The 23604-nt window shown below is 50.2% G+C and overlaps 1 protein-coding gene across 1 annotated transcript in view; it reads left to right on the top strand.

Annotated features, from left to right (window-relative positions):
- The first annotated feature begins 773 nt into the window (after nucleotides 1-773).
- The window catches only part of FADS2 (fatty acid desaturase 2), a 37668-nt gene continuing 14837 nt past the window's right edge, over nucleotides 774-23604 (top strand). Inside the window, exons 1-5 of the mRNA XM_068978107.1 lie at nucleotides 774-1023; nucleotides 13297-13407; nucleotides 14873-15070; nucleotides 15190-15291; nucleotides 20713-20838. Coding sequence (XP_068834208.1) covers nucleotides 817-1023; nucleotides 13297-13407; nucleotides 14873-15070; nucleotides 15190-15291; nucleotides 20713-20838 — 744 coding nt within the window. The 5' untranslated portion in view covers nucleotides 774-816. The remainder of the gene's footprint in view (nucleotides 1024-13296; nucleotides 13408-14872; nucleotides 15071-15189; nucleotides 15292-20712; nucleotides 20839-23604) is intronic.

Here is a 23604-nt window from a genome sequence, read left to right as displayed (position 1 = left end):
GTCCCGATTCCAGCGGGTAGGGGAAGGCGTCACCTAACCAGGCTGGTCTCAGTGGAAATAGCCAGCCCGGCGGCTTGGCCGCGCCTGCGCGCCCGCCAGCCCGGCCTCGGGCCGGTCCCCACCGCAAAGCGCGCGGAGCCGCGCAGCCCTCTTTGTGCGGGCATCAGGTGCACACCCGGGAGCGCGGGTCGCCGGCGTGCGCGTAAGTGTCCGGAACCCCAGCCGCCGCCCCCTCTTGCCCCCCAGGCTCCCCTGGGATCTCCTCGGGCGCCCCGGGCTAGAGTGGGGAGAGGGAGGAGTTCGGACACGTAACCGGCCTCCCGGCCCCTCTGAACTCCGCGTGGCCGGGCAGGCGGGGGAGCTGGGAACCGCTGCCCCAGCCCGCTGGCCTTCGAAAGATCCTCCTGGGCCAATGGCAGGAGGGGCGACGAGCCCGGATTGGTGCAGGCGCTCTGCTGATCACTGTGGAAACCCAGGCGGAGGGGAACGCGGGAGGATGCGGAGCCCCGGGCGGGGGGAGCCGGAGGGGCGGGCAGAGGAGGCTTCGAGGCCCTGAGCTACCCAGGAGTTTTCTCTGGAGGCAAAAGTCCACTGCGAGCTGGGGGGGGCGGGGGGGGCGGGGGGCGGAGGGAGGGACGGAGGGAGGGGACCGCTTGGGGGCACTTGGAAGCGGAGAGGAAAGGCAGGGATACTCCAGAGCCAAGGCGAGGAGGCTGGGGGAGGGGACGTCGTGGGAGGAGGAGGAGAAGAAGACAAAAGCCGAAAGCGAGAAGGGCCCGGACCGCAGTGCACTGGGCCAACCGGTCAGCAGGCAGCATGGGGAAGGGGGGTAACCAGGGCGAGGGGGCCACCGAGCTTGAGGCGCCGATGCCTACCTTCCGCTGGGAGGAGATTCAGAAGCACAACCTGCGCACCGACAAGTGGCTGGTCATCGATCGCAAGGTCTACAACATCACCAAATGGTCCAGCCGGCACCCCGGGGGCCAGCGGGTCATCGGGCACTACGCCGGGGAAGATGCTACGGTAAGGGCCTGGGGCCTCTCCCGCCACCCTTCTCCGCTGCAGGAGGGAGGCAGGAGCCGTGGTCCCAGGGCGTCAGACAAGACCTCTAGCGCCGAATGGAGCTTGGCGGGGTGGGGGGGCGGGCCGTCCCGGAGGGAAGGGAAAGTGTCTACGGCGCTCACCTCCCGCTCCGAATCCTGGTCCCGTGGCACAGCTGGGTCAGCGTGCCGGGGGGTCGGATTTTGGAGCCCGGGAGGCAGATCCGAGCGGTGGAGATCCGTGCAGGATCTATCGCGCGCGCTTGGACCCTTGCGTCCGTTCCTCCCTCCGAGTTCATCCGGAGCCCGAGACTCCCCCAAAGCGGGGCGCCGGGACCCTGGGACTTTGGCGCCCCCAGCGTGGAAGATGGCCGCCCCTGGGCCCCGCGGAGAGGAACGGGAGAGGAGCCAGGTGTAGGACTCGGCGCGCGTCCCCCACTCTCCGGCCAGACAAGGGGGCGGGGAAGGAAAGGTCGTCCTCGGCCGGGGCTCGCTCCTGCTGGAATTCCAGTCTCAGACCGTCCGCAATGGCTGCCTCGGAGACCCCGCCTGGTAGCTGCTGTTCCCACGCTTTCGGAAACTACCGAGACCCCCTCCTCCCCGCCCTCACCCCCGCCGCAGAGGGCGTTCTTGAAGGGGAGGGAGGAGGCGGTGCTGATGGAAACTGGTAGAAAGAAAAAGGGCTGGAGTTTGCAAAGCCCAGGTGGAGAGGAGCCTCGGGACGGGACGATACAGCAGCACTAGGCTGGCGTGGGCAACAGGTCCGGCTGCACCCGAGGTTACTCTGGGACTTCAGCTCAATGGTTCTCTGTTCCCAAATCCTGCCAAGAATGCCCTTCCTTCATCCTGCCTTGGGAGAGGTAGGGGCGCCCTAGGATCTTCCCGGAGCCAGGGCTGCCCATCTGACTCTCAACTTAGGCACCAAACCTGCAGCTCTGTGACTGCACAGCACCCCCCTCACGCTCCCTCCTCCCCCACCTCCCCCTGAACTCTGAGAGAGGCAGGGAGGAAAGGGACCACTCTTGGTGGCAGTGAGCCGGAAGCAGAGAAGTCGGACAGCGCGGAGAACTTGGGAGAGGTGACTAGGGAGGGGTCAACTTGACATAGTTCACCCCACCTGGAGGTCTGGCATGCTGACCTGTTTGAGCTTTTGTTGTTCAAGCTCTATGGGCCTGTCAGTGGGTGGAGTTCTATCTCCCTACCTCTTCTATCTCTTTGGGACAGGGGGAGGCAAAGGATGGGGGCAGGTCAGACAGCTGTAATCTAAGCTGTTACTTGGCTCCTTGCTTTGACCAGCAGAGGGTCAGTGATAGCTTTTGCCCCCATCCCATTTTACCTGCTTGTGAACTTGGCTTAAGCCCTTGGGGCTGTGAAAGTGATGGTGACTTAAGTGGGTATAAGATTTTTAAGCACCATCAGTGTATTATTTCATTGGGACCTTTATACAGCCCTGTGAGGAGGTGGCGTAAGAGGAGTTCCCAAGTAAAGACTTGACTCTTGGTTGGAGTCTTGCCATGACTTCATTAATAAGTTCTGAAGGTTCCTGCCCATGGTTGAGCCTTCATTGAAAAGTTTCCTAGAAGGGAAAGTCAAAAGCCCGTGGATTGGTCTGATGGATTGGTCTGTTGGTTCCGTTGTTGTTCTCTAGTTGCTCAGTTGTGTCCAACTCTTCTGCAACCCCATGGACTGTAGCCCGCCAGGCTCCTCTGTCCATGAAATTCTCCAGGCAAGAATACTGGAGTGGGTTGCCATTTCCTTCTCCAGGGGATCTTCCCCACCCAGGGATCGAACCCGGGTCTCCTGCATCACAGGCAGATTCTTTACTGTCTGAGCCACCAGGGAGAGGGAAGCCCATTTATTCCGTAGTGTTAAATAAATATATTTTCTTAGGTGGCAAGGCATTTCATAAACTGCAAGCATTAGATAAATGCAATGGAGGAGTATTTGCTGCAACATACTAAGTCTAAGCTTGTACTGCTCACTGTATGACAGGCCAGTAGTCAAGAGACAGTTGTTACGGCAAGGAATAAGGACTTTATACCTAAGGCCACCAAACTGAGAAGACAGTGGACTCCTGCCCCAAAGACCCATCTTGCCTGGGTTAGAATTCAGGATCCTTTTATACTGAAAGGGGAAGGAGTAAAGTCGAACACGTCTGGTTTCCATTAGCCTCGTGAGGGAATGTGTTAGTGTCTTCCTCCCTACAGTCATTCACAGGTTTGGACAGGAGGTTTTCTGGGAGCTACACAAAGGTATTAATATTTTAGCTCAATGTTCATTACCTGGGAAGCAGGGTTCCCCGAAATGGGCCATTATGTATCATTTAAGTTAATAGGCAAACATCCCTTTAGCGATTAACTTGTAATAGACTACAGACAAGGTTCTTCCATGTTACGTTATCAGAGAAGTGAGTGTCAGAGTGAGGATTGTGTAACAGCTGGAATGCAAAGTAAACAAAGAGGAATCTGGAGGAAACTTTAAAAAATCTATGCCAGGTCCATTTGGTGTAGCAAGAGAGAAAGAATCTCTATGCCCAGAGCTTACTGCCTTGTGAGATAAAACTTTTGGGGCATGAAATGCATTAATCTTGTTGAATAATGGTGGAGTGAGCAACTGGATTTCCTCTCTCCCTCTCTCTCTCCTCATCTCTCTCCCTCTCCGTCCCCATCTCTCTCTCTCTTTCGCTCGGGACCACAATTGAAAAAGACCACACAGGAAGTCTCGTGTCTCTGGAGAGGGGACTCCAGGGACACGGGAACAGGCTGGGAATGGAGAGACTACTTTCTGGTTGTTGAACAAGTGGCTTTGCCCTTGGGCGTGGACTTCCTCAGAGTGGGGGCAGTGAGAGTATTTACAGTCCTGTAAAGTTTGGGAAGGGCTGATGGGTAGATAGAGGTCAGCCTCCTGGGAGCACTCGAGTGCACCGTTCTGAGCCAGTCTAGATGCAGTAGAAACCTCACTGGAGGCTGGCAGTCAAGCAAGCCAGATAATCTGGGGCCTCAACAGGGGATTTTCCTGTTACCGAAGAGCAAGAACAAGCAGTTGTCATTTGGTCCTTCTGCTTTCAAGCATAAAAAATGAAACTAAATTTTTACAGCTCACAAGGCACGATTGTACAGATCAGGCCTGTAGTGAGTAGCTCTCATTGATCTTGGGTTTAAAAACCTTGCTCTCTTGGCAGCGTGCCTGCTAAGTTGATTCAGTTGTGTCTGACTCTTTGTGACCCTATGGAGCTCGCCAGACTCCTCTGTCCATGGGATCCTCCAGGCAAGGATACTGGAGTGGGTTGCCATGCCCTTCTCTAGGAGATCTTTCCAACCTGGGGATCAAACCCACATCTCTTAACGTCTCCTGCACTGAGAGGCAAGTTCTTTACCACTAGCACCACCTGGGAAGCCCCTCTTGGCAAAGTGAAGTCACTCAGTCGTGTCCAGCTCTTTGCGACCCCATGGACTGCAGCCTACCAGGCTGCTCCGCCCATGGGATTTTCCAGGCAAGAGTACTGCAGTGGGCTGCCATTTCCTTTTCCAGGGGATCTTCCCAGCCCAGGGATCGAACCTGGGTCTCCCTCATTGCAGACAGACGCTTTACCATCTGAGCCACCAGGGAAGCCCCTCTTGGCAACACTCAGACCACTATCAGGATTTACCATCAGGGAGGCCTCCTAGCCCATCTTCCCTTCCTGCCTCCTCTACTTCCTTCCCGTTTTCACCTTGGGTTTCTTCCCCTCTAGTCCTCTGGCTCTTCTCCAGTCTTTGCCTTGCTGTGGGCAAAGGGAGCCCTTGCCTGTGTCCCAGGGTCCTCTTTCAGAGGTAGAGTCCCACCGCTGCAGAACTTTTTTTTTTTCTATTTTTCAGTTGAAGTATATTTAATTTACAGTGTTGTGTCAGTTTCAAATGTACCGCAAAGTGATTCAGTTATATGCATACATACAGATTGCAGACTCTTTTTCAGATTCTATTACAAGATATCGCATATGGCTCCCCGTGGTGTACAGTAATGTCCTCGTTGTTTATCTATTTTATCCATAGTAGTGAGTATGTGTTAATCCCAAACTCTCAGTTCATCTCAAACCTCCTTCCCACCCTCCATCCAGAACTTTTCATGTTTAACAAAGACTCATCATACATATTCGGGCTTCCCTGATGGCTCAGCAGGTAAAGAATCTGCCTGCAATGCAGGAGGTGCGAGTTCAGTCCCCAGGTCAGGAAGATCCCCTGGAGGAGGAAATGCAACCCACTCCAGTATTCTTGCCTGGAAAATCCCACGGACAGAGGAACCTGGTGGGCTGCAGTCCATGGGGTAAAGAATCTAAGCATGCTATTACAGTTACTCATCACACATTTTCCCCAGCATCTCCGTAGCCCCAAGTTGGTCCTGGGCACAAAGGTGAATATCTAAAAGGGAGTGAATGCACCTGCTGGATTTGCTTCTCTCCTTTCAAACTGAGACGTGAATCTGGAACTTTTCCCTCTAGACCCCAGCTGCCCCACCTCTGTGCATTGTCACAGGGACTTTTCCTGCCCTGTCTGCATCCGTCGCCTCTGGGAACCCAGGGAAGGTGAGCAGAGGTCAAGATTCATTCCTCTTTTCACTTCTCCTAGGCTGTTCTTGGGAAAAGGCGACAGGTTGAAAATGGAATGAATCTCTGGCCTCCTCGAGTCAGGAGGCTGCAGGTTTGAAAGGCAGAGGACCTGGGTTTGAGTCCTGGCTTTAGGAATCCTAGGCAAGGCACTTAACCCTGAACTTCACTTTCCAGGTCTATGAAATGGGAAGGTTATTTATTATCAGGCTCACAGTGGCTGTGGGTGGGTCATTCTTTAAATTTCAGAACACTCTACTGGTGTGCAGGGTCATTACTGTGGGACCCTTAGCCTCCTGCACACAGGTATACAGGTTCCCAGCATGCATAATAGTTCAGTTCAGTCACTCAGTTGTGTCCAACTCTTTGCAACCCCATGGACTGCAGCACATCAGGCTTCCCTGTCCATCACCAACTCCCAGAGCTTGCTCAAACTCATGTCCAGCGAGTTGGTGATACCATCCAACTGAAACCGTTTACCTCAGATTGGGACTCGAACCCACATGGCTGGGACTCAAACCCTGCCAAAACCCAGTTTGGGACTTGAACCCATTTGGCTGGAATTCAAACCCAGCCAAAACCCTGCTTGGGACTTGAAACAGCCAAAACCCATGGTACCTGGTTTCAGGACATAATGAAGCTCAGGTTCTTGATGTCTCATCACAGAAAGAATTCAGTGAGAGAGAAAGTGATAGGTAAGAAGTGGATTTATTCAGATATAGAGAGAAGCACGCTCCACAGACAGAGTGTGGGCTATCACAGAGGGCGAATGCAGCCTCAAAATTTGATGTGGTTAGTTTTTATAGCCTGGGTAATTTCATGTGCTAATAAGTGGGAGGATTATTCTAGCTATTTTGGGGGAAGGGGTGGAGATTTCCAGGATTTGGGCCACCGCCCACTCCTTGGTCTTAACAGTGCTGTGGAACTGTCATGGCACCTCTGGGTATGTCATTTCACTTGTTGATTAAGGATTAAGATCTAGTCTTGTCTGCCACTTTGGTCCCATTTGATTCTAATTGGTTTATGTTGTGTCCTTGGGCTGTGTCATTCTTTTATTTTTTTTTTTTTTCGGATGCAAAAGCAAGAGAGTTTTTATTACCAAGCTCGAGCTGGGGCTCCCACTGATACTGACGCAGCATGTGTCATTCTTTTAAAAGTTGTGCCCTGCCCCTTTCCCTCCTGTTACACAACCTTCTCATCCTCTATCATCCCCTTCTCCTCCTCCCTTTAATCTTTCTCAGCAATAGGGTCTTTTCCAATGAGTCAGTGATCAGGTGGCCAAAGTATTGGAGTTTCAGCTTTAGCATCAGTCCTTCCAGTGAATATTCAGAACTGATTTCCTTTAGGATTGACTGGTGTGATCTCCTTGCTGTCCAAGGGACTCTCAAGAGTCTTCTCCATCACCACAGTTCAAAAGCATCAATTCTTCGGCGCTCAGTTTTCCTTATGGTCCAACTGTCACATCCATACACAATTACTGGAAAAACCATAGCTTTGACTATATGGACCTTTGTCGGTAAAGTAATGTATCTGCTTTTTAATATGCTGTCTAGGTTTGTCATGGGCTTCCCTCGTGGCTCAGTTGGTAAAAAGAATCCACCTGCAATGTGGGAGTTCAGTTCAGTTCAGTTCAATCTCTCAGTCGTGTCCGACTCCTTGTGACCCCATGAATCCCAGCACACCAGGCCTCCCTGTCCATCACCAACTCCCGGAGTTCACTCAAATTCATGTCCATCAAGTTGGTGATGCCATCCAGCCATCTCACCCTCTGTCATCCCCTTCTCCTCCTGCCCCCAATCCCTCCCATCATCAGAGTCTTTTCCAGTGAGTCAACTCTTTGCATGAGGTGGCCAAAGTACTGGAGTTTCAGCTTTAGCATCATTCCTTCCAAAGAACACCCAGGGCTGATCTCCTTTAGGATGGACTGGTTGGATCTCCTTGCAGTCCAAGGGACTCTCAAGAGTCTTCTCCAACACCACAGTTCAAAAGCATCAATTCTTCGGTGCTCAGCTTTCTTCACAGTCCAACTCTCACATCCTTACATGACCACTGGAAAAACCATAGCCTTGACTAGATGGACCTTTGTTGGCAAAGTAATGTCTCTGCTTTTCAATATGCTATCTAGGTTGGTCATAACGTTTCTTCCAAGGAGTAAGTGTCTTTTAATTTCATGGCTGCAGTCACCATCTGCAGTGATTTTGGAGCCCCCCAAAATAAAGTCTGGCACTATTTCCACTGTTTCCCCAACTATTTCCCATGAAGTGATGGGACCAGATGCAATGTAGGAGACCTGGGTTCGATCCCTGGGTTGGGAAGATCCCCTGGAGAAGGGAGAGGCTACCCACTCCAGTATTGTGGCCTAGAGAATTCCATGGACTGTATAGTCCACAGGATCGCAAAGAGTCGGACACGACTGAGTGACTTTCACTACACTACTGCTACTACTAGGTTTGCCATAGCTTTCCTTCCAAGGAGCAAGTGTCTTTTCATTTCATGGCTGCAGTCACCATCTGCAGTGATTTTGGAGCCCCAAGAAAATAAAGTCTTGTCACTCTTTCCATCGTTTCCCCATCTATTTGCTCTTTCACTTTTATCCAGAGGCTCTTTAGTTCCTCTTCACTTTCTGACATGAGTGGTGTCATCTGCATAACTGAGGTTACTGATAGTTCTCCCAGCAATCTTGATTCTAGCTTGTGCTTCATTCAGCCTGGCATTTCGTATGATGTACTCTGCATGTAAGTTGAATAAGCAAGGTGACAACATACAGCCTTGAAGTACTCCTTTCCCAATTTGGAACCAGTCTGCATAGTAGGGAGTTCAGTAAACCAGAAAAGAACAAGCTGGAAGCAGAGGAAACTTGGTGACCTCTTTGTTGCCAAAGGTAAAAGATACTTACATGAAACCCCTCTGTGTCTTTGCCTGGAGGGCAGCTCCACCCTCTCAGCTAGATCTCTGTGGGAGCAGTCCACTTCCTGCCAGCTGCAGCCTCCGGGAGGTCATGTACCCAGCCCCAGCATTGCTGCTATGTTCTGCATTTTACTGAGTTGTGTTTCCTTGCTGTAATCCCTTCATGCCCGGGTTGCCTGTGCCTGGCATCAGCAGGGACCCTCTCGTCAGGAGCCCTCTGGCCATAGAACCCCACCCCACCCCCACCTCCACCTCCACCCCAGCCTCCATTGCTTCTTTCCCTTGGAGGGGACATGGCACAGGGGCTTCCCACCCTGCCCTCATCCTGCTTAACTCTCCCCACTGTGGAAAGGAAGTCAGCATCCTTGGATCCAGCTGAGAACAAAGGGTCCCTCCTCGGCATCTCCCTCTGTAACCCCTTGTTCTTCAGAATCCCTGTGCCTGGGGCTGCTGCCTGCAGCGTTGTCTGCCCTGGGTTTGCTTCTCCTGAGCTTCCCCAGTCCCTGGCCATGTGCCCAGAAGTAGGGAGCTGGATTAGAGATTCACCTTGCTCTGCAGAGGTGGGAGGCTTCCGAAAATTTGCCGGCCAGTGCAGGAGACGTAAGAGACGCAGGTTCGAGATCTGAGTCTGGAGGATCCCCTGGAATAGGAAATGGCAACGCACTCCAGTACTCTTGCCTGGAAGAATCCCACGGACAGAAGACGAGTCTGGCGGGCTACAGTCTATGTCTTGGAAAGAGTTAGACACCACTGAGCACACACACAGCACACCGCAGAGGTGGACACGGCCAGAAATAAGACGTGACCCCTGAGGGTCAGAGCAGGAGCAGCTGTGAGTTCTGCTCAGCACATGGGGGCTGGACAGGGAGGATCTCTTCATGCAGAAAGGGCTGGCGTGGGAGCCGGGAGATGGTGGAAGCAGGAACTGGTGAAGGTCTTTCATTTGGGAATCTGGGTGTTCTGGTCCTTTATCTACAGTGTAACCTCCCTAGCATCTAATACACACATCTACCCTCCTGGGGGTGGGTCTGCCTCCCCTGCCGCCCAGCTGCTGGCCACTCCCTCCCCTTCACCTGCGTCCCTGGCCTTCCTGCAAAGTCTTTGGTTCCAATCTCCCTGTCAGATGAGGATAAAGCCTGCTTCCAGTTCTTGTTCCAAAGTCAACATGTGGATTGGCCTGTACTACCTTGCCCCTTGGCCTACCTTATGTGAGCCAGATGCTTTAACCGAGCAGCTGCTGGGAGCCCCCTGCAACCTTGTGAGGGGCCCCTGTGACACTTGCAAGGGGGACCACAAAAAGTGGTCAACTTTCAGGAGGAAGAAGCTCATTTTGATTGAGGCCTTTGTATGAACATTGCTTCCCTGGTGGCTCAGATGGTTAAGAATCTGCCTGCAATGCAGGATCCTATCCAGGTTCTGTCCTTGGTCAGGAAGATTGCCTGGAGGAGGAAATGGCAACCCACTCCAGTATGCCTGCCTAGGGAATCCCATGGACAGAGGAGCCTGTCAGGCTGCAGTCTATGGGGTCGCAAAAGAATCAGACATGACTGAGCGATAAACAACTGCCACTTGAATGTCACCTTCCCAGGCTCCAGTGCCTTGATCTGTAAAGCGGGGCTTGAGGCTTCAGGGAGGTAATGGAGACCACTTTCCTTTCTCCCCACCTGGCACGATGTGGCCCTTCCTCTCCCTTGGCCTCTGGAGATGGCCCAGGGGTGGCCTCAGTCAGGACAGGAATCTTATCCACTCTACCAGGTTCCTCAGTCCAGGCAGAGGCTGGGAGATGTGACTTGGACCTGGTGGGTGGAGGCAATGGGTGCTGGGTGAGAGGCGATGGCCTGGCAGAGTAGAGATTGTTTCATTATTATCAGCCGTTGTTCGTTAGGAAACTGCCATACCGAGAACTTCCCCTTTGCTTCTCAAAAGCTGTGGTGTCATTCGAGGTGAAGCAGTGACCGGGTCTTTCTCAGCTCTGACTTTGGAAGGCTATGCTCACTGCAGGCTGGCTTCCCAGTGTCTCAGTGGTAAAGCATCCGCCTGCAATTCAGGAGCTGCCCGGGATGCAGGTTCGATCCCTGGGTTGGGAAGATCCCTGGAGGAAGGCATGGCAACCCACTCCAGTATTCTTGCCTGGAGAATCCCATGGACAGAGGAGCCTGGTGGGCTGCAGTCCATGGGGTCGCAAAAAGTCGGACCTGACTGAAGCGACTTAGCACGCCCGCACACTCACTGCCTTACCAGCAAGGCCAGTGGCGGCTCCTGATGAGCGCTTTCTCAGGCCCTTGGAACTGTGGGGCGGGAGGGTCCTCACATGCAGAGGAGATGGAGACGGGGGTGGGGTGGAGGTGGCTGCTGGCCCAGAGCGGACCCGAGGCTCCTGGCTGCCTGATCTGGGCCCCTGCAATAGCAGCCCATCTCTTCTCTGAAGGGGCACTTGCTCTGAATCTTCTGCTACTACCCCTTTTGGTTCAGCAAGGTAGGGGTGCAGACATTTTTAAAAGGCTCCAGGCCCGGTTTTCCTCTGCACAAAGTGTTGCTTTGTCAGTCTGTTCTAGACACAAATAGAATAAAGACCAGGCAAAAGGGCTTGATGCCAGGAAACGGACGAAGACTGGCAATTACCCTTGTGAGATACTTGGGCAGGGGGGCTGAACACACTTTTATGAGTTGTCAGCATCTTCCTCATTTCTTCCTTGTTTTTTCTTAATTTTTGAAAATTTCCAAATATACAGAAAAGTTGAAAGAACTGAACACTTGTGTATCCTTAACCAAGATTCACTAATCTCAGCATTTTGCCACATTCACATTCCTCTTTATGCATATCTGCATGTTTTTTGCTGAATCATATGAAAATAATATGAAAATAAACTGCATCATTATTAAGCCATTTCAGCATCCTCTAAGAACAGGGACAGTCTCTAACATAATCACAATACTTTGGTTACATTTAAGAAAATGAATACTGATGCTTTATTAATTTTTAATATAATTTATTTATGACTGTGCTGGGTCTTTGTTGCTGCTTGCCAGCTTTTCTCTAGTTTTGAGGTGTGGGCTTCTCATTGCAGTGGTTTCTTTTGTTGCAGAGCAAACTCTAGGGCCTGTGGGCTTAGTCGCCCAGCAACATATGGAATCTTCCCAGGCCAGGGATCAAACCCGTGTCCCCTGCACTGGCAGGCGTATTCTTAACCTCTGGACCATCAGGGAAATTCAACACTGATTTTTTAACATGACCAGATATCTTGTCCATATTCAAAATTTCTCATTCCACCCCAGAATGTCTTGGAGAACTGCTGGGTTCCCTCCACCCCAAACAGGAGCCTTTCAAATCAAATACTGCAGTTTTTATAGCCTGTTGTTATATCTTTTTCTGCCTCTTTTAACCTAGGGCCCCTGCTTCCCCACACCTCCTACACACACAGAGGCATCCTCACTTTTCTACAGCTACATTGATCTTTCCCAGTTGTTTCTCATGGTGTCATTTGATTTGTTCTTCTCTCCAAGCGAAGTCGCAAGACTTGATTTTTTTTAAATTTTAAATTAAAATATAGTTGATGTCCAGTATTACGTTGGCTTCCCAGGTGGCTCAGTGGTAAATAATCTGCCTGCCTCTGCAGGAGATGCATAAGATGAAGGAGACATGGGTTTGATCCCTGGGTCAGGAAGATCCCCTGGAGGAGGGCATGGCAACTCACTCCAATATTCTTGCCTGCAGAATCCCACGGACAGAGCAGCCTGGTGGGCAATAGTCCCTGGGGTCGCACAGAGTCAGGCATGACTTATGACCGTGCAGGCACACACAGTATTAGGTTAGTTTCAGGTGCACCTTGAAGCTCAGTATGATGCAAGATGAACATTGTTTATCACTATGTCCACATGGGGGTGGGGGACTCTGTTGTCAGCTCATCTCTAAAAGAAATGCTATATCTGTTTCATGTAACTTACATAACATGTATAGGAGAAAAACTGGGGAAAAAATATCCTGATATATTAGCAGTGGTGGTCATTCTCTGAGTGGTATTATTTTCCTCTTTATTCTTCGGTACATTTTGTGAATTTGCCAAAATTATCCACATTGCTTAATAATTGGAAAAAAAAGATTAAAAGGCACAGCATTCATTCTTTTAATTTTAAAAGCAATGCAGCAGTATTAGAGTTTGGAAAGTTTGCAGATAAAGCAAGGCCTGATGCCACAGGCTTAACACATAACAGTTTAGAGATCTGCATAATAGAGCTTTCATAATCTTCGTAATTATTTTCATACCTTTTAGAAATATGAAAAAGCTCCTTTCACCAATGCTTTTATGTAATCATGTATTTGTTTTGGGTATAGCATCATCTAAGCACATTTTACATGCCTGTGGTAGGCTCCAGGCTTGTTCTTTGTTGACAGCCGTGTGCACCGCGTGGTGGGTGGCGTAGTTTGCCGGGAACCAGGCAGCTGGCAGAGTAGCCCTCAGAGAATTTGGTTCCCAGCCCTGCCCAGCCTGCATCCCTGGAGGGGCACGTTTTTTGGTAAACATCCTTGGCGAGCTCAGCGGCCCCTCATCAGGGTGCAGCTCCATGTGGCATCTCCATGGGAATCCGGCGCCGAGGGACCTGCCAAGAGGAGGCTCAGAGAACACTTGGGGTCGGATGATGGATGCCCCGTTTGGTGTCCTGGGGTCCTAGTGGCACAGAGCTTCTCCTGCCCTCCCTGGCCGGGGAGGCGCTGTTCGGAGCTGCAGTAGAGGTCCTTGTACTCACCACCTGCCCCCTGCTCTCCAGGACGCCTTCCTGGCCTTCCACCGCAACCTTGATTTTGTGCGCAAGTTCATGAAGCCCCTGTTAATTGGCGAGCTGGCCCCTGACGAGCCCAGCCAGGACCGTGGCAAGAATGTGAGTCTGACCGGATGAGGAAGGAGGGGAGGGCTGGGGTGGCGGGAAGGGGATCACCCCAAAATGGCGAGTGTAGGGTGCCGGGTAGGAGCCTTTGTGCCCGTCCAGGGAGAACCGTTGCTCGTCACCTGAGGTCAGGGAGGACTCCCCTGGCCCTAGTGAGCCCGCCTCCTCCTGTGCCAGCTTGGGCTTGCCCCCCACCCCCGCCCATGGAGTAATTCATTCCTAGCCTCTCCACCTGTGGGGCCTCAGTGGTGCCAGGCTGGGCACAGAGGGTTTCCCTCTTGCCCAATCTCTTGCCCTTATATCTGGGCTTTCTTCTCCCTCATGCCCTGCCCCTGCCTCCTAGCTTCCCTCTTTCTCCCCGTGATACCCTCTTTTCCAGACCCACCCGTGACTCTGCCTCCCATGTGCCCAGCGCACTGAGCCTTCTCCTGTCTGATAGAGAGTTCAGAACAAAGGGTGCATGTCAGGGAGTAGAAAACATAAGCTTTTTAATAATTTAATTTAGTTCATGTATTTGGCCACACCACATGTGGGATCTTAGGTTCTCTGACCAGGGATCAAACTCACGTCCCCAGCAGTGGAAGCTTGGTCTTACCAGTGGACCTCCAGGGAAGTCCCTAAGCTTTAAAAAAAAAAAAAAAAGGTATAAATTAGACATAACAAAACCATTTTAACTTTTCTTAAATAAAGTATTTATTTTATTTTGGCTGTGCTGGGCAGCTTGCAAGGATCTCAATTCCTTTACCAGAGATTGAATCGGGGCCCTTAGCAGTGAAAGGATGGAATCCCAAGCACTAGGCAACCAGGGAATTCCCCATTTTAACTATCTGGAAATACACAGTTCAGTGGCTTTGAGTACATTCACAGTGTTGTGCAACCATCACCACCATCTGTCTGTAGAACTTTGTCATCACCCCACACTGAGACTCTGTTTCAATTAAACATTAACTACCCATCTGTCCCTCCCAACAGCTCCTGGTAAACACTATTCTTTCTATTGAAGAATCTCTTCTAGGTTCCTCATAGAAGGGGACTCATAAGCATTTGTCTCTTCATGTCTGGCTCAATTTCGCTTAGCTTAAAGTCTTCAGGGTTTGCTCATTAGCAGCGTGTGTCATCACTTCCCTCCCTTTTGAAGACTGTGGAATATTCCATTGTATGCATGCACCACGTTTTATTCAGCCCGTTAATAGAATTTGGGTTGTTTCTGTCTTTGACCTATTTTGAATAATGCTGCTACCCGAAATGGACAGCATTTTGAGTGAAATCCTTTTTTTGTCACTGAACTGGCTGTGGACAAACACATAGTTCCAAGGCTGTGGCAGCTCCAGGCAGGTACAGAGCAACAGGAGCTGCTATAGTGCATAGCAGCTGGGCTCCTCCGGAGCTTGAGTGTGTGGATTGGTACCCCCTGGAGCAGCTGGGCAGCTGACTCCTTCCTCGTGCTCTGGCTCAACAGTCTCAGATCACCGAGGACTTCCGGGCCCTGAGGAAGACTGCTGAGGACATGAACCTGTTCAAGAGTAACCAGCTCTTCTTCCTTCTCCACCTGGCCCACATCATTGCCATGGAGAGCATCGCCTGGTTCACTATCTTCTACTTTGGCAACGGCTGGATTCCAACCATCATTACGGCCTTCGTCCTTGCTACCTCTCAGGTGAGGCGTGATACCCTCACCTGTCACTTGAAGCCCCTGCCCCCTGCCTCCCCCAGCTGGCAGAGGCCTGGTGCCTAGGTGCCGACGCTCTGAAAGCCTCCGTGGCCCTCTCTCCCCAGGCCCAGGCTGGATGGCTGCAACACGATTACGGCCACCTCTCTGTTTACAAGAAGTCCATGTGGAACCACATCGTCCACAAGTTCATCATCGGTCACTTAAAGGTAAATGTCGGCCACCCTGGGGATCCATTCCATCAGCTAGTGGTGGGCACAGTGCCATCTCGCTTCCCTCGGAGCAGGTCACCTCTCCGGTCAGTGTCCCGGCTGAGCTGCAGGACCTGCTAACCCTCTGCTTCCTGAGCTTCCAAGGCCTGTCTCCTCACCACACTAGACACACAAAAAACCAGGGTATTGGTTGTAAAACAGGCACTTGCTTCTTAGTTGATTACATTTGTTTCCTTACCTAAGGGCTTACTGATAAATTCCTTTCAGTTTGAGGCCAGTAAAGAAGCAGTCTCTCTCGCTCTTTTTTTTTTTTTTTAATTAAAGCAGAGTTGGTTTACAAGGTTCTGTTAATCTCTGCTGTACAGCAAAGTGATTTAGTTATATATGGGCTTCTGGTGGGCTTCCCTGGTGACACTAGTGGTAAAGAATCCGCCTGTCAATGCAGGAGATGTAAGAGAGGAGGGTTCGATCCCTGGTTCAGGAAGATTCCCTGAAGAAGGAAAAGGCAACACACTCCAGCATTCTTGCCTGGAGAATCTCATGGACAGAGGGAGAAGCCTGGCAGGCAATAGTCTATAGGGTCACAAAGAGTCGGGCATGACTGAAGCAACTTAGCATGCAAGCATATATACATTCCTGCATTCCTGTCTCATATTATTTTCCATTATGGATAATGAATACAGTTCCCTGTGCTACACAGTAGGTCCTTGCTGTTTATTCGTTCCATATATAATAGTTTGCACCTGAAGAAACACTCTCTCTTGATACATCGGTATGCTTCCTGCATCAGATGATGTTTTATATCGGAGACATCGTGTTTCTCTTAAGTCTTTAGATAAGGGACTTCAAACAGTGTACTGAGCCAAAGGGCAAGAGTTGTGTAAAACCCAGAAGGGCAGGTAGCTGCCTCATCGCCGTACAGATGAGGAGGCAGACCTGCAGCAGCCTTGTAGTTTGGCAAGTTTGTACAAAGACGGACTGGACTTGCCAGCGACCTTGTGCTCATGTGATAGGCGTTATCTCTGGTTTTGGAAATAAATCCTTGCCAAGTCTCCCTTCGAAACAGATTCTCATCCTCCTGCCCAGCCCTACCCCAGCAGCATCCAGCTGCAAAGACTCCCATCCCTCCCTACCTTGGCTTGGGAAAAGCTATGTGTCTGGGTTAAAATGTCAACCCCTGCAACCCGACAACATCCAGTCTTCCACTTGTCGGCTCTGGATCTGGTTGGGAGTGAATTACCACTGAACTGGTAACCAGTTCCTTAGCACGCAGTTTGCCTGGCCCTGAGCCTGAAGCTGTCTGAGAACCTGGTTTCTTTCCAGAATGTCAGGGGTGAAGGATGCACATAGTAGAGCACTTTGTTTCATTTTATGCCTTTTTCTGTTGGAGAAAACCCTCCTCGGTGTTGAAAGTAACATTTCACTCCAGATGCAGGTTATCCCTACACACTTAACAAAGATGGACTTTGTCCTGTTTCCAGATTCTGGGTGGGAGCCGGGAGGGCCTGTCCCTCCTGGTGTCCGTGTGTCCTTGAAGGGCTCTGGGACACAGCTCTTGTGTCAGAAGATGAGGTTGGGACAGAGGATTGGCCTTCTTTTAGAACGTTGATTTGTGAAATCTGGAGTGACAGAGTACTCGGGCTGGGAGGCTCTAGGAGGTCAGGGCCCTGGGTTCTGTTGATGGCTTGCCAGCTCCCTGCTAGCTGTGTCTGTGCTGTGTCCAAGCCAGTGGCATAACTGGGCAGCTCAGTCAGGGGTGCCCCAGAGCGAGGAGCATCCCAGGCTTCACAGCATCGCTCTGGCACGTGGTGGGCACATGGCTGCAGACAAGCCTGTAGGTCCAGCTGTTCCTCTGGTCCCTTTGCTGGGATAGAAAGGAACTGGCTGGGGAAGGTCTTCAAGGACCCCACCAACCCAGATGTCTCTGCTCAGCCCACTGAGAGTACTGAACAGGGCGCCGGGAGCTTCAGGATGCTGGGACCCGCTTCTTAATGCCAGCCCGTGCTGCCGTGGGATTCCCCGGGCGAGACCTCAACCTCCTGTCTATGCCTTTTCCTTTGGTCCCCATCACTTCCGGTGGCCATTTCTTCCCATGTCACTTCCGGTGGCCATTTCTTCCCGGGGTTAACCTTGTACAGACATGGTTCTGTGAGGGTGAGCCTCTGTTTGGCATTGCACCCAGGATGAAATGCAAACCGCTAGGCCTGGCACCATCTAGACTGCATCTGGAGATGGAAATCTTTGGAACCTAGAGTCTTTCCTCAGCCTTATCTGGGGCCACTAGGGCTGGGACTAGGGCGAGGCAAGTGAGCACACAAGTGTGTGCCAGGAACGCAGAATTTAAGCAACGACAAAAAGAATCAGGAATGAAATAAGTAGCATTTTAATGCAATATTTTAAAAGCTTTTAAATTTTATTTTGGGGTATAAGCTGGATAACAATGTTGTGATAGTTTCAGGTGGACAGCAAAGGGACTCAGCCACACATATACATGTATCCATTCTCCCCCAAAGTTCCCCTCCTATCCAGGCTGCCATGCAATATTTTTTTTAAGTAAAATTAATGCAAAATTAAAAAAAAAATCCACAAGTAACAAAATACCAACATTTTAAATAAATATTAGGACTTTGAGACATATTGGAATATGAAACTGAAGGACAACTTGTATCTTACATACATGTTTTTATGTGTTCGCTCTCTCTCTTTTTTTTAATTGGTTGAATTTCATTCACCAGAGCATTAAAGTAGTTGAAAGCTACTTAAAATTTGGAAAGGTGGTATATAAAAAGTCCCAAGATGAAGTTTAAGTTTATTATTTATACTGAAACCAAATTTTTTATTATTTTACTTCAGTTTAATTAAAAATTACTTGACTGTCGCTTGGTTGAGAGAGATTGTCAAACTTGGCAGTTCTCTCATTTCAAAACAAGATGAGCAAAAGGGTGATAGATTTTTGAAAATATTGTTAATGAGGCTCTACTACGGCTCTCCCAGAGCTGCTGGCGCCAACCAAGGAGGCTTTCTCTCCGCTTCTGTGATGGCCCACGCTCCCCTTCCCCCAAGGCCATCACCCGGCCTCTGTCAGAAAAGGGACCCTCGCTCTGTCTGCCCCCTCCTAGCCAGTATGCTGCCCAAGGGCAGACCTTCTGAGTGGCCTCCCAAAGCTTTCACAGCCCTGTCAGCGCATCCCAGTGTGGGGTGAAGCCCCCCTCAGTGTGGAGTGAAGCCCCCTACCCATGTGGAGTGAGGCCCCCTACCCCAGTGTGGAGGGAGGCCCTACTCTCCCTTGGTAGACAGTGGCTGGCCTCCTTCCCTGTTCCATCCCCAGGACAGGCACCATTGAATCATGGCTCCAAGGCAGGCAGGGCTGCCCTGTCCCAGGAATGGTGTGTAAAGTTGGGCCTAGTAAAGAAGAATGGAAGAGAATCAGCAGAGAAGAGCACCATCAAAAGCTATTTCATCATTACACCCCATGCCAAGTTCGGGGGTGGCCCCACCTTGCCACATCTCATCCTCATGGTGCTCACAGCCCGCCTTTCTTTCCTCCAGTTATTCATTCAACAAACATCTCTTGGTTGGTGTATTCTAAACCTCATGTTTCACTTACCTTGCCAGGGACTCCATTGTGCTTTTCCCAGAAACTTGGCTCCTTTTGGCTAGAAAGACCAATGTATCATCTCATTTCCCAATCCTCTAAGCTCTCATTTGCTGTTATTTTTTATTTTTGCTCTGTTGGGTTTGGAGGCCCAGGGACCTGAGGTCATCGCAAAGGCCACAGCTGCTCAGAGCTGTTCCCACCCACGGCCCTTAGGGTCCAGAGACTGTGTTTGTACCCAGACATCTTCCAAGTGAAATGTTTGTTTTTGCAATTAGGCCTTTTTGTAGATGGCTGGACCCTAGGCCAAAACATTGATTGATCCAGCAGCTGTTCACCCGTGAAACCCTCATGCTGACAAGTCAGAGGAGTTTTGTTTCCTTCTTTGTGTGACTGGGTGACTCCATGGAGGGACATGCCCTCAAAATACATCCGGAGTTGGAGCTGGTGAGACAGAAATTCATGGCCTTGAAAGAAATACTCATGTAATGCTTCTTGTCTCCTAGAGTCATAATTTTATTATGACTTTTGTTACAGTTTTTCGTTATTTTTGGCCACATTGTGCGGCTTGTGGGATCTTAGTTCCCTGACCAGGGACTGAAGCTGGGCCCTCGGCAGTGAAAGCTTGGAACTCTAATCCCTGGACTGCCAGGGAATTCCCTGGGATTATCATTTGCCTGTTAGAACCAGAAAGCACTTATCTGCTTGTGTTGGTGACTGTTTCTTAAGCTCCCCCAAGCTTTTGGCTATGGTGTGACTCGCCCACATGACTCAGCGGTTACCTGGCTGTGGGGCTATCTTGCCAGCTACTCTCTGGGCCCTCTGAAAGCAGGAGCCATTTGCGGTCTTCATTTCTTTTTTTTTCCCAAGCTTTCTTGATCTAATTTACAAGCTCTACAGTTTGCCCATCTACGTGTGCAAATCAATGACTTGTATATTCACAGATTTGTGCACCCTCCATCACAATCAGTTTCGGAACATCTTCATCACCCCTAAAAGAAACCCCACACCACTTAGCCATCACTTCCAAACCCCTTATCCCAACCCTTGAACTGGGTAACCACTCATCTTTCTGTCCATGGATTTCCCCAGTGCTGGACATTTCATATAAATGGAATCGCAGGACACTGTTAATAGACTCCTTTGAGGCTGGTTTCTTTCGCTTGGCATCATGCTTTCCAGGTTCATCCATGCTGTAGTGCGTGTCAGCACGTCACACCTTTTCATGGCCAAACAAGAGTCCATTTTGATCTTCCACACAGTGTTTATCCACTCTTCAGTGCATGGACCTCTGAGTTGTTTGTGCTTTTTGGTTATTTTAAATAATGCTGCTGGGAATGTACAGGTTTTTGTGTGGCCAATTTTTCATTTCTTCTGGGTACACATACCTAAGGGTGCAGTGCTGGGTCCATATGGTAAGGACCACTTCTTACTGTTCCCCGAATGGAATTGTTCCCCTCTGCACAACAGGCGCAAATGAGAGACAAGCAGACGATGAGGGGTGTTAGCCTCACCCCGGGACTGGCAGACAGCTGAGGCCCCCACGTGTGCTGAAGCACTTTCCTCTCCCATCTATTGCCAGCACTGTCTTATGATCAGGGAGACAGGCCTGGAAGGGTGGAGTGAGCTGGCTCCATGCAGAAGTCCTGGTCAAGGGGCTGCCCAGCACTCTGGACTTAGCATTGGTAGAGTCAGTTTCTGACTTTTGGGACCTGAGTATTGGACCTGCTAGGAACTGGTCCCAAGACGTGCGGGTCATGGGCACCACCCCCACACCCCCACTGCCAGGATTGCCCTGCTCATCCCTGTTCCTCCCCTGACAGGGTGCCTCTGCCAACTGGTGGAACCATCGCCACTTCCAGCACCACGCCAAACCCAACATCTTCCACAAGGACCCGGATGTGAACATGCTGCATGTGTTTGTCTTGGGCGAGTGGCAGCCCATTGAGGTACGATGAAGGGGACGGGGTGGGCCCGGGAGTGTTTGGCTCACGCAGGAATCGGGAGGGACTGTAGGGTGGAGAGTCACACACACGTGTCTGTGTCTGATATTTACACAGAAACCTTTCGTGGACACCCTGAGTAATTCCAGCTGGAGTTTCTATGGAATGGCCTCCTGGTTAAATAACGAAGGCAGCTCCTTATCAGAGTGTTAGATACCTCCTTGATGCCCACGGCCTAGGGAAGAGCATTTCCTAGCTTATTCCTTCCAGTTTGGCAGGAAGGCACAACTCCAAGGCTCACACTTGGTTCTCAAAGACCAGCTCCAGGAAACCTAACTTGGAGAGTCACAGTCCCCGATGCTGGAGGGACCTCCACAGGGTCTGGTTCCACCTGCTTCACCACAGACGCGAAGTGAGGCTCAGCAGGAGAAGGGCATGTGGTCAGGCTTACATCGTTTAGTGGCTGTTCTAGGATGAGGCTCCGGATCTGACAACTGAGCCATTTCCTTCCACTCCATCACACTGCCTTGTCTTTATTTATTTAATTAACTAATTTAATATATATATTTTTAAATGTGGGCCATTTTTAAAGTCTTTATTTGTTAGAATATCGTTTCTGTTTTTTATGTTTTTGGTTTTTTGGCCACAAAGCATCTGGAATCTTAGCTCCTGGACCAGGGATCGAAACTTCACCCCCTACACTGGAAGGCAAAGTCTTTTTTTTTTTTTTAATTTTTGGTTGTGTTGGGTGTTTGTTGGTGCACACTGGTTCTCTCTAGTTCCGGTGCTGGGGGCTTATTCTCTCTCTAGTTGTGGAGCAACGGCTTCTCAGTGTGGTGGCTTCTCTTGTGAAGCATGGGCTGTAGAGCGCGGGCTTCAATAGTTTCAGCACGTGGGGTTCAGTCGCTCCGTGGCGTGGGGGTCCCTTCCCAGGCCAGGGATCAAACCCATGTCCCTTGCACTGGCAGGTGGGTTCCCAATCCCTGGACACCAGGAAAGCCCCTGCCTTGTTTTTAATATTAGTTGATTTTTTATTATAAGTATAGACATACCTGTTGTAAGTATTTAAGTAATAACAGTAATTGACCAGACTGAGAAGCGAGTCGCCTGTTATCTCCCCCATCCCTGCTGTGCCTCCAGTTGTCATGCCCCTGACATTGATGACAGCTGTTGGTGTCAACATTGGTGACCCCTGTTGACAGCAGTCTCTAATCCTGCCAGGTATTTTCTATGTGTGAAGAAACATAGACACACATATCTTTTTTAAAAACAGAAATCCAAACTTAGATCGTTTTCTTGTAGCTGGCTGCTTCAGCAAGCGTGGGCCTCTTTGCTGGAGGCCAGGTGCGCCGGCCTCATCTGGGGCTGTCCAGTCCTCTGGTGTGTTTCTAAGACAGGAAAATTTGGTGTTGCTGAGTCTTTGAATAAAGCCATGCCCAAGGCATTTAAAGGATTTAAAGACTCTCCTCATTTTTCTTTTTTTAAGTAGTGCTTCTAGGTGAAAAAGAAAAGTTATAGAAGCTTTACTTTTCTGAAATACATTGATGATGTAAACCAAAGTGTGGAAGATCCCTGTTGCTTTTATGTAGATCTTAAGTGTGACCAAACTGTGCACAGATCGCTTCCCTGGTGGCTCAGAGGATAAAGCGTCTGCTTGCAATGCAGGAGACCCGGGTTCAATCCCTGGGTTGGGAAGATCCCCTGGAGAAGGGCATGGCAACCCACTCCAGTATTCTTGCCTGGAGAATCCCATGGACAGAGGAGCCTGGCAGGCTACAGTCCACGGGGTCACAAAGAGTCGGACATGACTGAGTGACTTCACTTCACTTCACTTCAAGCATTTGCCAAGAGAGGCACGTTTACCCTCCATGAGGAGCAGTGTCTTGAACTGCTTGTATTCCCAGAAATGTTGGCATCCAAGACTTCAAAGAGGAAGAGGAGGGAGACTTTTCCCTCAACTCTGGTTGGTACCCCACTCCTCCCGTCTCATATTTGCTCAACAGAATATTTGAGCAGAAATATAAGTTTTCTGTGACATTGTCAGTTCAGAGAAAATTAGCCAAAGTTTGGTTCTTTGGGTGTGTGGAGCCTCTCTGGCTGGCCAAGGACTTTGATGCTGTTGTTCAGTTGCTAAGTCGTGTCCCGCTCTTTGCAACCCCATGGAGGGCAGCACACCAGGCTTCCCTGTCCTTCACTATCTCCCAGAGTCTGCTCAGACTCATGTCCATTGAGTCAGTGATGCTATCTAACCATCTCATCCTCTGCTATCCCCCTTCTCCTTTTGTCTTCAATCTTTCTCAGTGTCAGAGTCTTTTCCAATGAGTCAGCCCTTCACATCAGGTGGCTTCACATCAGTACTGGAGCTTCAGCATCAGTCCTTCCAATGAATATTTAGGGTTGATTTCCTTTAGGATTGACTGGTTTGATCTTGCAGTTCAAGGGACTCGCACGAGTTTTCTCAAGTGCAAGGATTTTCTTTGCCAAAATACATGCTTGCATTTTCCTTCTTGCAATGAGTTTGCTTGCTTTGATTTGAGGTGTCTAGATAGTAGGACTGATTAAGTGGAGTCAGTCCACTTATGTATTTATCATTAAGTGATAAAAAGACAAAGGCTTCCCTTTCTAGGTGGGGAGGCTTCGTGTTGTAGAGCTGTTGACTGGCTTGACAAGCTCTCTGTGTTCCTGACAATAAAACCTAGTCTCACCAGCAATGCGGCCAAGGCGTCTCTTTCTGTGTGGTGGCTGTGAAACTCCTTCCAACATCTCTCCCTG

Source organism: Capricornis sumatraensis, chromosome 8 (assembly GCF_032405125.1).
Source record: "Capricornis sumatraensis isolate serow.1 chromosome 8, serow.2, whole genome shotgun sequence".
Classification (NCBI taxonomy): domain Eukaryota; kingdom Metazoa; phylum Chordata; class Mammalia; order Artiodactyla; family Bovidae; genus Capricornis; species Capricornis sumatraensis.
The sequence above is the reverse complement of the archived record's forward strand: the minus strand, read 5'-3'. Positions and strand labels throughout refer to the sequence as shown.